Raw genomic sequence first — 13,339 nt, 5'->3', positions numbered from 1 at the left:
ATCCCTTTCCATCTTCTCTCAAGGGACAGCAAAGCCCCCCTCTCTGCCTGCCCCACCCCCTCCTGCACTCTGTGGCAGTCAGGCCTCCACCCTGCTCCTTGTCCACAGTGGGCAACAGCGTCTGGACGGCCCTGGCTTTGCCGCTAGCACCTCTCACGGGTGCCCTCGGACGCACTCTGCCCACAGAGCCCTCCGTGAGCGGGGTCCTCACACTCCCTCCTGCAGCCGGGGCCTTCCGCATCGGTGCCCGCCCCCCCCCCCCCGCCCCCGCAGCCGCCGGCCCCCTCCCTTCCTCCTGGGCGTCCTGAGCCCCTGACCTCCCACCCCCGGGGGCCCTGGAGTGCAGAGCAGGCGGGAGTGAGTGCGGCCTGCGGGGCTGAGAAGTGCCAGTCCCTGCTCAGCAGACAGCTCGGTGCAGGTGGCTCCTCGCGCCTGCTCCGAGGGTGGCTCCTCGCGCCTGCTCCGAGGGTGGCTCCTCGCGCCTGCTCCGAGGGTGGTCCCGCTGCACTGACTCCCGGGGCCCGGTGACTCACGGCCACTGCAGTGTCCTCGAGGGAGCAGAAGCAGAGGGCAGAGTCCTCAGAGTGGGGGAGGAGCCTGCACCGAGGCCACCGAGGCCACCGGGATCTCCGCTGTGGGGCGGAGGGCACAGGACAGTCAGGCACGTGCGGCTCCCCAACCCCAACGGTATCAGCAGAGATGCCGTCAGAGACACTGAGAAGTGACACGGTGGCCCCAGCTGGCACACAGAAGCGCCCCGAAAAGGAGGAAGAGAAGGGGCTGGCGGGGAGTAGGCTCTGGGCTCCGGGTTCGGTTCCGTCTTGGCCCATCTGTGCCAAGCCACTGCCCAGCGCCGGGCGAACTTGGGGAAATGCTGAACGGGACCAAAGAAAGCTGGGCTGGGAGCGAGCAGGCGCCTCCACCTCTGGGCCCGCAGCGGCCCCCCGGGGGCGGGGAGGTGGCTTGGCTGGAGCTGACGGAGGCCTGGGGACCAAGGTGGCCCCAACTGCTGGCAGACTCGGCAGGCCTGACGGATGACCTGGGCCTGCGGCTGGACACAGACCCCGGGGCTGGGACAGACATCGCTGCCTCGGGAGTGGCAGTGTCTGGGGGGGGGGTGACAGGACTGGATGCCGGAGCCGGGAGCTGAGGCCGGCTCCTCGCCCGTTGGCCGGGGCGCCTCCCGCTCCTCCTGCCGTGACCCTCCACCTCGACCCCGGGCCACGGGCCTGTGCCGAAGCGCCCTTCACGCTCCTTGCCGGGACGACCGGTTCTGTCCTCCCTGCCACTCTTCCTGGGTCTCGGTCGTCAGAGCACGAACCTGACGCCACCTCCTCCAGGAAGCCATCTGGGTCCGGCCACCCGTTCTTCAGCTCTGAGCCCAGCTTGCTGTCACTCGTGGAAGAAGACGGCGAGGTGTGGCCTGCAGCAGCAGCCCTGGCCCCGTGGTCTGGGCGCCCCGCCCACTGCTGCCCGTCTGGCAGGCGGGAGTTCTCAACGGGACTGAGCAGGAGACGCGGCCAAGAGCTTGGGGATGGCGGCCCCGTCCCTGCCCTTCCCCACCTGTGACCTCCTGTGGGGGCGGGTGGGGGGGGCACTGAGCAGAAGATGCTTGGGGAGGGAGAAGCAGGGAGAAGGGTCCGCAGGCCGCAGGGCATGTCACGCCTGGGGCGGGGCCCAGGACTGCAGGCCCTGGAGCTGCAGAGATTTGCATTCATCTGCATACCTCTGCACATGCTCACCACCCAGAGCCGCCCTGGCTCCCCACACGCTCCCCCTGCAGCCAGGCCTGCTGGAGGTGAAGCGGCGTTGGCTCAGAGGCTCCCTGCCTCTGACGCCACCCTCTGTCGGCCTCTGCAGGTGCCCCCGCCCAGGAAAGGCCCTTGGCAGGGCGTGTAGATGGCGGAGCAGGAGAGATACCGAGCTTTCTGTCTTAACTGCATGTGAGGAAACAGTCAGATTGCTGGGGGCTCGGACGGTCAGCGCGGCTGGGGCCCGGGGGCTGCTGAGCCCTGGACGGAGCTGCCCCTGCTGCGTCCTCCCCAGGAAGCTCAGGGACGGGGCTGCGAGACCAACGCGGTCCGAGCCAGGCTGAGGCATACAGAGAGGTCAGTGGGGAGGCGGGGGGGCTGAGGAAATCGCAATGGGCTGCGCCCCAGAGGGCGCAGGGCCCCCGGGCTCAGCCGGCTCAGACGCCTGACTGTCAGGGCCCAGGCCGCGGGCCCGCGTCCCAGAGGTGGGGCTGGGGACACTGAGGGGTGTCGTACACACTGTCCCCAAAGGCTGGTACACAGGGGGCAGATCGGGAGTGGGGGTAGCTCAGATTTTAGAAGGGGAGCCGTCGCGTCTGGGGTCGGGTCTGACGTATCGAAGGGGACAGCCGAAGGACGATAAAGGAATACCGGGAATAATTTTACACAAATAAATTTGATGACTTAGGCAAAATGAACCAATTCCTCAAAAAACACAAACTACTTAACTCATCCAATATGAAAGAGATGACTTTAATAACCCCATAATTATTAAGGAAATTGGATTCATAATTTAAAAACTCCCCAGAAGGAATCTCCAGGCCCGGATGGTTTCACTGGAGAATTCTACAAACATTTGCAAAAGAAGAATTGACACCGATTTTACAGAATGTCTTCCAGGAAACAGAAGACGGAACACTCCCCTCCTTTCGAAACTTTTATAGAACGCGAAAATCCCTAACAAAACATTAGCAAGCGGAATTCAGTGACGTAAAAAGAATTCTAACCCGCGGCCAAACGCACAAGGCCGGCTCAGCACCGGCCGGAACGCACACTCAGAAACCGAGGTGTAAAAGACAGCACAGTTCGCATTGCTCGAAACAAAGGAAAAACGAACACGACCCCGAAAATGAAGGTCCAAACGAAAAGCTGCGCATCCAAGGGCAGCACCCAGGACACCAAGGACTCCCGCGACTCAACGGCGACAACGAAAGACAATTTAAAACTGCGCAAAGGATTGAAGAGACGCTTCTCCATGGAAGATGCACGAGCTCGTGACCCTCAGGGGATGCACCCCGGGGCCCCCCCCCCCCCCGCACACTTCAGCATGGCTGCCATTTAAAAAATAACAATTAAAAAAAAAATGGAAAATAACGGGTGCTGGCGAGGATGTGGGGAAACGGGCAGAACCCAGCCCATAACTGGGGCTGCCGCCAGGTGGGACATACGGAACCCCCCGGTGGCCTGGCGACCCCACTTCCAGGCATTCACCCGGAGGCGTCGAAAGCAGCGACTGAAGAGACCTCCGTGCACCTGGGTTCGCGGCGGCGGTAACCACAACGGCATGGCAGCGGCGCAGGTCTCGTTGTTCCGGAAATGATACTTTTCCACGTGTCCGGCCCGCACAGTGCAGAGAGGCCACTATGCTGCCTGCTCCGAGGTCCGAAGGGTGTCACTGTCCGCACGGCCCCGACGGCAGCAGAGGCTACGAGAATGAGGACCCGGGCGCCCGGACGCCAAGCCCCGTGCGCGCCCTCCCGCAGGGCACGGCTCTCGGGGCCCGCGCAGGCCAGCTCGGGCCCCGGTTCCACAGGGCGGAGGCGCCCGGGCCGCCGCGGAGCCCCCATGGGGACACTGCTCGGCTCAGCCTAGAGGCACCCCAACTTCCCACTGCCCGGTGCCCTCGCTGTCCTGCCACGAATCCCGCGCTTCCCTCCCTCGATGTCTGGCCACGACGTGAGCGAAACACTCCAGTCCAGGCCTCTCGTTGCAGAGGGACGCGATGACCGTGAGCTGGGCGGACGACAGGGCGGACGACGGGGCGGATGCCGAGGCGGAGGGAGCGCGGTTAGCAGCCCTGGCGGGTGCCTTAGGCACAGCAGACACCCCGTTTCCGCCAGATGGGCGAACGGGGTTTCACTGACACTTAGCTTGGACACCTCAACCTACCGCTGTGGCAGACGGGCCACAGGGAACTTTCCTGCAGGCCGGGTCCCGCGCCGGGTGCTGTGCCCTCACCGTCACCCCCACTCTCGTGTGGCTCTCATGGCAAGCCCGCCCCGGCCTCCACCTCCCGGTGACAGCGAGGCGCGGGGAGGCCGGTCCGCGCCCTCCTCCCCGCGTGCCCAGGTTTTGCCACTCGTCCAGAGCGCCCTGCACAACCGGGGGCCCCGCTCGCCGGCTCGGACCTGTCCTGCCTCCTCCCGATGACTCTGCAAGGGCAGACGCCCACTTGGCCACCCAGACAGCCCCGCGGGGCGCTAGCTTGCAGGCGGGCGTCTCCGCTGACCGCGGAGGTGAGGGCGCAGCTGAGCCATGGCCTCGGGGTCCACAGCCCCGGGCGCCCGGCGCTGCACACACGGTGCTTCGAGAGCTCCCGGGGCCTTTGGGTCATCAACTCCTTCGCAGACCAGAGCCCCTCAGTTTAGCCCTGGGGACCGGACGTGGCCAGGACGACTCCGGCTGGAGCGACCGGCCGCAGACCCCGGCGCGTTTGAGCGTCTGTCCAGGCCGCCGTCCGCCCGGGTGCGCCTTCGCCAGTTCCGGCTCGTCCTCGCCCTGCGGGGGCCGAGGGAGGGGCTGGGTGTGCCCCAGGCAGGAGGAAGCGCACTGTCCCCGGCGTCCGGCTGACAGGAAGCAGCTGGGGCAGCGGGAGGGGAGGCCGCCCCTGCACAGCTGCCCTGGCGCCCGGCCCGCCGCTGCCGCCCTCGCAGGCTGATCCTCCTCTTCGGGCCTGTTGCTCAAGCCCAGCAACCCACAGGGACTTCCAGACACTTCTGAGTGTGCAGGAGGCACAGCTGGCCCCCCAGACCGGACTGGGGGAGACCAGAGCCAGTGGGCAGCCTGAGGCCCCCGCCAACACGCGCTGGCTCCCCGTGGGCAGGGCGAGGTCTGCTCGCCGCCCCTCATCAGGACGTGGGGTGGGTGTGGGGGTGCTGACTGCCACCGCCGCCCAGGCAAGATCCCAGATCCCAGAGTCCCCCAGGGAGCAGCGGGTCCCGCTCATCTTCCGGGGGTGACGGGGCGGGGGCGGGGGGCCATTCCAAGTCACCACCCGGTGGCCAGGGGAGATAAGTGGGGAGGAAGCGCCGATAAGGGAGGGAGTTAAAGTCGCTGAGCCCGGAGCGTCGAGTAGCATGAAAACCACCGAGGTAACACCCAGCCACACAGAAAGGCGAACACAGCGGGGCGCCGGCTGCTGGCAACACCTGCCCGGGGGCGCGGACTGGACGAGACGACCCGGCGCTCGCTTCTCGGGGGCTGCGGGTGCTGGGCGGTTCTCTGTCCTCGGACGAGCTCTGGTGGTGGCCGGGGGTCGTGGTGCCACACAGGCCTCCCGGGGGAAGCAGAGGTCTGAGTGTGTGCAGGCAGGGTGGGGGGGGGGGAGGTGGGCGCCGTGGGACAGAGCGCGATCTGGGGATGGGGGCCGCATACCCGGGGAGGAGGGAGGGGCGCAAAGCCACAGGGCAGCTGAGGCCACACCCCTGGGCAGCACCCCTGGGTGGGGGGCAGGGATGAGAATGCTGGGCTCAGTGGGGCGCCTTCCTGGGGGCGGTGGGCCTGAAGCCGGCCCCCCAAGTAAGCTGGGACAGGGACGGAGCTGCAGGGCCCCTCCCGTGCGAGCCGCTGTGAGGGGGCAGGGGGCAGGGTGGCCCCAGGAGCCTGAGGGCGGGGGCTGAGCTGTGATGTGCAGGCCGGGGGCTGGGGGCTGGGGGCTGGGGTCAGCAGGGGTCTGCGGGAAAGGAGCAGGCATGTGCGAGGGAGGCCGCCTCCCAAGTCTGTCTGAGAGGTGCTGAGGGGCACTGGGGGTTCAGCTCAGTGCAGTGGGGCTGGGGGGCGTCTGGCGCCTCTGGCGATGAGATGCTGGTCTGAGGCCACAGGCCTCTGAAGGTCCAGTCTGCCTCCTTCTGTGGCCTGGGGCCCAGCCTCCAACTGCGTGGGCCTCAGCCTGCCCCAGAGAGGTGACAGTCCCCGGGCTCTGCTCCAGAAATGATTGTGAGACCTTGGCCAGCCGCGAGGCCGCCTCACACAGAGGCGCTTCAGTTCCCGCGGGACCCGCCGGGGCCCCCTCTGCTCTCGGAATAGGGCCCCTCTGTCCCCAGTGAGCGTGGTGAATGCATGTCCCCCTCGTATCGTGACAGCCGTGGCCGGGCCTCGGCCCGCGCCAGCAGCCGCCTGCACACAGCACAAGGGCAACTGTGTCTCCCAGGCCTGGGGTTCGAGCCACCAAGATCAGGGCTAGCTCCTGCTCCGGTGGCAGAGGGATGAGGACGGAGGGCCCGGGGTTCACCGGCCCCGCGCCGTCTCACACGGAAGAGTGGCATTAATGACGAGTGCCCAACGATGACGGCGATGGCCCGACAGTTCCCTGGCACTCGGCCAGTCGTCTGCACAGAGCACCTCGATCCTCCCCACAGCCGCCGGGATCGCGGCCGTCACGGTGCCCACGCGTGGCAGCACGGTGTGCCCGAAGATGCGCGCGCCCCAACACTCAGAATCCGCGACTTACCTGGCCCGAGCGGCTCTGCGGATGAGGCCACCGGGAAGGACCTTGAGACGCCGTCTCCTGAGCCACTCGGGGGCCCCTGAGCAGCAGAGTCGCCTGCCCGCTGCAGAGACCAGGGAGGTGGCAGGGTGCCGGGGCCTGGCCTGCTGGCGTCGGCTCTGGGGTGCGGGGCGAGCCTGCATGCTCTCGGGCACCTTCGCCGGTGGACAGGGAGGCACAGAGCGGGCGCCCCAATGCCAGAGGTGGACGAGCTCTGGCCGGGCCACCCCTTCACGGGCCAGGCGCCCCCGTGCGTGAGGACGGAGAGGCCGGTCGGCCCGCAGCCTCCGCTGCCCAGCACGGTCTCCCGGGCGACCGCGTGTCCTCCACAGCACCCACGGGACAGGCGCCAGTGGCCTCGCTTCGCAGGGGAGGGAACGGAAGCTCGGGGAGGGGGGTGTCGGTCACACGTCGCGGGCGGCCGCGGGGCCCAGGCCGCCGTGCCGCGCGCAGCCGGGCCTGCTGGCGGAGCTGCTGACGAAGCCCTGTCCGGGGCGTTAACCTCGTCACCGCCCGGCACCCCATGCTGTCACCACCCCGTCCGCCTCTCAGCCGCGCCCGAGGCCACCCAGGCCCGGAGGGCCCCAGCTCTGGACTGAGGGGTCCCCTGCAGGGCGCACGCCCCTCCTGGAGGCTTGCTGGTCCCCTATCGACAAACGCCACAGACGGGAAGTGCTGCCCGCGCCTGCCAGGCCCCCCGTGCCCCCAGCCCAGGGCACAGCACAGCCTGGAGTCCCCAAGCTCCGGCAGAGACACGGCCGCTGGCTGTGTGCCCGGCTTCCCAGCGTGATGGTCGCCAGGCGGCGCGGAGTGTTACGTGCTCCCCCAGAGGGGACCCTGGGCTCTCACAGTTTTACGGAGAGGTCGGTCCCTGCCAGGACCCCTTCCAACTTTCCTTTCTGGCGGGGGGCACGGCCGTCCCCCACACCTGCACCCCCCCACCGTGCGGCCAGCTGCTGGGGGGCGGCCGTGGGGGGTGAGTCAGCCAGGAACCGCGGCCCCGGCCATGCCCCGCCCCAGCTGGCTCCACATCTGCCCTCCAGATGTCTCCACGTCACACGCCTTCTGCCAACAGGCACCCAGCACCCGGCGTGGGGCACACGTGCCTTTCAGAGCCCCCGGCACGTGGCATTTGTCACCGGCCCTCCGTGGCCGTCGGCGACTCTCAAACCTCCTTGTCCTTGATTCTAACCCCGAACACGTGACTCTGAGAAGTGTTTGCTGCCCGAGCATCTGGACACAGAGCCCTGTCTGACGGAGGGGACACAGTCGCTGACCTCACGAAGGCTCGCGGGGAGGGGGAGACACAGCCCTGCCCTCAACACGGCCCGACTGCGGGGAGGCACGCCCACGGCCACCTGGACACTCGTCCCAGCGGCTGCCAACGCCGTCCCTGTAAGACGCAGAGCTGGTCAGTCCCCTGAGAGCCCGCCCACCACTGGTCTCCATGGTCCAGACAGGACCGGGGTCTCAGCAGGAGGGCGTTCAGAGCACCCCCGGTGGGCGTGACGCAGGCCGGGCGGGCAGGGATGGCGGGCAGGGTGACGACAGGGAGGGGGTCGGAGCCTGCATGGGGGGACAGCTCAGCGGAACGCTGGAAGGGCGCCCCAGCCCACGTCCGCTCCATGCCACCCACGGGCGTCCTGGCGGCCTCGGGGCTCGGGGACATACCGCAGAGCTCCTGGCCTGGGAAGGGGGCTGCCCAGACGGGAGATGGGAGCCGCCCCGCAGCCCAGACCAGACGCAAGGGGTGTGGTCCCCTCCCAGGAGGCAGCGCCCCGGGCCTGAGGGCACAGGACAGGGTTTCACTGCGTCCCTGCCTGCCTCTTGGGGCCTGCTGCAGGCAGGGGACCCCGGGCCCTCCTCTCAGCCTCGCTGTGGTGCCGACCCCTTGGCACCAAGCCACCCCAGCGAGGGTTGCAGGCCAGGCCAGCGCTGGTCCGAGGACGCTGCCCATCTGACCCGGGGCAGGCTGGCCTGGCCTGGCAGTGCGAAGGGCTCGCCCTGCCTCAGGCCTCGTCACCCAAATGGGAGAAGGTCCCGGGCTGCAGAACTTGTGACCTGTGACCTGTAGCTTTTGCCAGGTGACAGCACCCAGCCTGCTCCACCGGCTGTCACCCGAGACCCTTAACGGGCTTTGCATGCTGAAGAGGGGGGCCTAGCGGGGAGACGGCGAGAACCAGGGTCTACAATGAGGGACCGAGGCCCCCGCGGACCAGTGGCACACACAGCACCCACCGACCCCCTTGCGGCCCCCCCACCTGGCCGGCCCACACGGGGCAGGCGCCCCAGCCCCGGCCCCGGCCCCAGCCCCAGCCGCCAGGCTGCACAGGGGGACAGCAGGGCCGGCTTCCCAGCCCCAAAGATGCCTGGGCCGGGCAGGCCGCGCAGGGTGGGGACGGCGGCTTCCACTGGACAACTGCGCCCTCTGGTGGCAGCACTGGGGAGGTGCAGGGACGCAGACAAAGGGGAGCTGGGCCCCTCGTCCAGGCGCCCCGGCCCGCCCGTGATGAACGCCACCCGGTTCCCGAGGGCGTCTGAGCACGACGCACCGGGCGGGAGGCGGCCAGCTCCCACGCTGCTCCTGAGGCCGCTGGCTCCCCGCCGTGCGCAGGGCCCTGGCGTCACCTGGGCCACCGCCATGGGGACGCTGGAGCAGGCTCGCCTTGTCTGCAAAGCCGGCTCTGCCAGGGCCCCGCCTCCCACCGCACAGGGGCTCGGAGGCAGCAGATGGTGACAGTCGCGCTGAGGGGTGACACCGGCACCCATCTCCATGTCCTGCGAGGGCAGCGAACCCGAGGTCCCCGGTGTCCCCTAGGGCAGGACACAGCGCGGGGCACAGCTGCCCCTTCCGCGGGCCTGACAGCGGCGGGTTGTGCCGTGTGGGCCGCCCCGTCCTCCCCCACCGGTCCTCCGAACCTGGTTAAACCCGTCCCCTCTCAGAGGACGGCATGTTGGGGACACGACAGGAAGGGGCCGAGGCTGGGGACCGGTGCTGCCCCCCCTTATCCTCACACCTGTGGTGTGGACGCCAGGCCTCGCTCCTGCCCCCGTCCCCGCCCCCCCACACACATGGGGTTCCGCAGCCCCTCGGATGCTGCCCGGTGCTCAGACAGCTTCCTCTCCACGGCCCCGAGGGCCCCTCGCCGTCCTCCGGCGCATCTGGCACTGCGCCGCCCCACCCGCTCCTGCTGGCACAGACCGTGACGGAGGGGGCGGACCCCGGCCAGCCACCCCGGGCTTTCTCCACGCCCTCCTCCCAGCCCGAGTGGCGTGGCACAGTGGCCCTCGGGTGCCGAGGCGGCGGGCCCTGGCGCGGGGTCGCTGCAGGGGCGGGTGCTGAAGCGGGGTGTCGATGGGCCCCCCCAGACAGCCTGCGTGTGGTACACGCGACCTCAGAAGCCGAAAGGAACAAGCCGGCTCGCTGGGCTGCAGCGTGGAGACGAGGCGCAGTGAGCACGCGGCTCGGTGTCCGTGACGTCCCAGGACGCGCACCGCGGGTCCCCACGATGAAACCGGACACAGTGCTGGGGGCGGGGACCGACCGAAGCGGGGGGGGGGGGGGGGGGGGGGGGCGCTGTTCCCTACCTGGACTGGGGCGCGGGTCCCGCGGCCATCTGCAAATGGCGCGTCAATTAAAACACACAGTAGAAAAAGAGAGACGAGCCCCGCCCCCCCCCCCCGCTGGGGGCAGGCGGGGGGCGCTGCTGTCCCCGCAAGGCCTGCGCCTGCCCTCGAATCTGCACCTGGGGTCCCGCTCAGGCCCTGAAGCCCAGGCAGGAGCGCGGAGGCAGATGGCAGCAAACGGCGCCGGCGGCTCCGTCCCGCGGGCCGCTGGGCGCGGCTCCTGGCTGAGAAGTCCAAGCCGAGCCCTCCCTGGAGCCCACTGCCATGGAGACGAGCGGGCGGGCATCCGGGGCTGGGTCCGTCTCTTCCAGCCTCCCAGCTGCGCACACACTCGCCACCTCTGCAGCCTCGCCGCCCAGGCCCCGAGCTGTCACGATGCCCCAGAAACAGCCTGGGCCAGGAGACGGGCGAGACAGAATGACAGGCTCCCCGGGGGCCTGCAGTCTGGAGCCCGGGGGCCCAGGGGGCCGCACACCTCCCACCGTGTGGCCCTCACGCAGGGAAGCACCCCGCCCCATCCAGCGCACGAACACCCTCTGGGAGAAGCCCGCCCGGCATGGTGGCCTGCAGGCCTGGCCGCATGTGCGGCGTCCTCGGCCTCCCCCTCCAAGGGCCAGTGCAGTGCGCCAGGTTGGGGCGAGGATGCAGCTAACGTCAGCTCGGTGCCACCCTCTGGGACGACCCTCACATCCCTGTGGCGGGCGTCACTGTCCCTGTGTTACGGATAGGGACTCTGAAGCCCATCAGGGTGGCAGGGACCCAGGTCACATGGATCCCAAAAGCGGCAACCCCGTCGCATTGCCTGTCCTGAGCCCCCAGGTTGCGGAGCGGCAGGGAAGAAGGCACTTCTCAGCAAGCCGGGGGGATTTGGGACAGGGCCTCGGCGGGTCAGAGACGGGTCAGAGACGGGATGGACGCTCAGCTTTAGGACAAACCGGTCCCTTACTGCCACCCCCATAAGCAATGAGCTGTTCTTTCCTGAGCCCAACCGTGTGCCGGGACCCAGCTAGGCCACTCGTAGCTCTGAGTCCCGTCGAGCGTGGTCTGGCGGCCTTTCTGTGCCCTGGGCGGCCTCCCCCCACACTCTCAGCATGCTGGCCCCGCCCTGCCACCCCCCCCCCCCACAGACGCCTTCATCTGGGACTGGCCGTGGGTGCAGGAGTGTCACCGTCTCTGCGGCCAGCCAGCCACAGCCCTTCCCACCCACTTCCCACAGCCGCCCAACCCTGTGGCCACCCTCTGGGCCTCTCCAGTGGCCTCTGATGTCTGTTTGGCCATGGCCAGCGAGAGGAAGTTGGGAGATGACTCAGAGGTATGACGTGGCCGTAACAGACGGGTCTTTGTGACAACATTGCATAAAGACACGGGTCGCGGCAGACAGGGGGGTTTAGACATCAGAGGCGACGTGTAAGGAGGTAGGGGGAGTTTATCAGGTCCAGATCAGCTGAAAAGCCACAGTCCCAATGGACCGCCAGCCTCACACTGGCCTAAATTCACACACAAATGTTATTTTCAACTTTGACAAGAAAATGGGAAACAGAACTTAAAATGTAACACTTTTACCTTGTTGCTTTGACTCGGTAAAATTAGCAAGAGTGATGAAAATGGAGGTGTACTTGTCAGTGGTTTCTATTAACAGACGACTCTTAAGGACTTTTCAAAATTAGAAAAATTAATAATAAAAACTCACAGGGTTTCCTTGGGTAATGGCAATGCCGTCTGCAGTTCACGATCATAGGCCGTTCGAGACGCCGCACACCTCTGCTGCCTGGGGTGGGTCAGAAAGGACGAGTCAGGGGTCAAGAGTCAGGACCCCCCCACCCGATTCCGGGAGCTGTATGTCTTTGGGCAAGTTAAGCCACTCATAGCTCTAAGTCCCATCACGCATGGTCTGGCGGCCTTTCTGTGCCCTGGGCGGCCTCCCCCAGCGCTGAGCCCCATAGAACGAAGAACATTTGTCCTGCCACAAAGGGTGACTGAGCTGGTGGGTGTCACATACTAAACCAGAGAAAGTGATGCCAAAGGTCCTGGGGACAGGCCATGACAGAGGGTGGGGTTGAGGTCCTGGGACATTGGGGTGGAGGTTTAGTTGAACTTGAATGCCTGCAAAATGTAACATTGTGTCAATTGCATCAATATTTGCATGTCACTGTGCAAAATGTAACATTGTGTCGATTGCATCAATGTCGCTCTGCAAAAGGTAACATTGTGTTGATTGCGTCAATATTTACATGTCACGTTGCTCTCAGGAACTCCATTATCATTTGAGACTAGCTGTGGGCTTCCCTCACTTTACAGTGCCCCGGGGCCAGTGTTCAGAGTTACCCGGAAAGCCGATTTTAACCCACAAGAAGCCAGTCACTGAGGTCCAGATACTTCAAGAAGCGAAACTACAAAATTCTAAAAAATTTCTATGACAAAGACATTAACACTTCCCGTGGGATGTGGGGTGTGGACGTGCCATCTGGGGACGGTGTCCTGGGCCCTCACGGGTGAGCACGGCCGGTGGGCAGTGAGGCCGTGCGACAGCCCCTGGGCTCGAGCCGGTGGGGTGGAGCAGCTTCCTGGGGCCGGGTCTCTGTCCTGTCCCTCCCCACGTCTAGAAGCCGGGACATCTGCCCTCTGCCTCTGTCCCAACCAGGAGGCCTCCCGCCATCAAGCCGGCCCCGGGGAGGGCCCAGGGACCGTGGAGAACCCCCCAGGGGAGAGACGAGCTGGCAGCTGCCGGGCTGAGGCCGCGTTGCCACGGGGTCCCAGCTGTCCCTCCCTCGTGCGGAGACCGAGCAGCTGGAATCTTGGCACGACCCCAACCGGCCACTCCTCCAGATCCGGGACCCGCGCCCGTGACCTGAGGGAAGAGGCGCCGGGAGCTGACCTCGGCTGTCACCCCTGGGGACCTGGTCTGCGCTTGAGCAGCCACACCGGAGCACGGCGGATGGCAGACGCCGGGGACACGGTCAGACGGCTCCTTCGTGCCTTCGGTCGGTCGCCAGCCGCCGTGACAGCCCAGGCTCAGGGTGTTGGGGCCACTCTGCAAATGCCTAACTGATAATGGGCGACCGCCTACGATGACCCGGGCCAGGGAGCTCGCACCCGGACACTGCACCTCATTCTGGGCCAGACGCCATGGAGACGGACCGCAGCTGGTCCCGGGCGACTCGTGTGAGGAGCGGGGGCACTGGCACTGGCCGAGGCC

General features: G+C 67.1%; 1 protein-coding gene across 3 annotated transcripts in view; it reads right to left on the bottom strand.

Moving 5' to 3' along the window:
* NAV1 (neuron navigator 1) overlaps positions 1-13,339 on the bottom strand; it is a 144,293-nt gene that overhangs the window by 125,113 nt on the left and 5,841 nt on the right. Inside the window, exons 1-2 of one of the 3 annotated variants that reach the window (XM_036235509.1) lie at positions 10,263-10,575; positions 10,105-10,133 (exon numbers count right to left, since the gene is read on the bottom strand). The exons of 1 other annotated variant lie outside the window; for it this stretch is intronic. In XM_036235509.1, coding sequence (XP_036091402.1) covers positions 10,105-10,133; positions 10,263-10,429 — 196 coding nt within the window. In that variant the 5' untranslated portion in view covers positions 10,430-10,575. Of the gene's footprint in view, positions 1-10,104; positions 10,134-10,262; positions 10,576-11,833; positions 11,912-13,339 lie in introns of those variants that run through there. One more of the 3 variants, XM_036235507.1, reaches the window with a different exon arrangement.

This window comes from Rousettus aegyptiacus, unplaced genomic scaffold, assembly GCF_014176215.1.
Source record: "Rousettus aegyptiacus isolate mRouAeg1 unplaced genomic scaffold, mRouAeg1.p scaffold_m13_p_18, whole genome shotgun sequence".
NCBI lineage: Eukaryota > Metazoa > Chordata > Mammalia > Chiroptera > Pteropodidae > Rousettus > Rousettus aegyptiacus.
The sequence above is the reverse complement of the archived record's forward strand: the minus strand, read 5'-3'. Positions and strand labels throughout refer to the sequence as shown.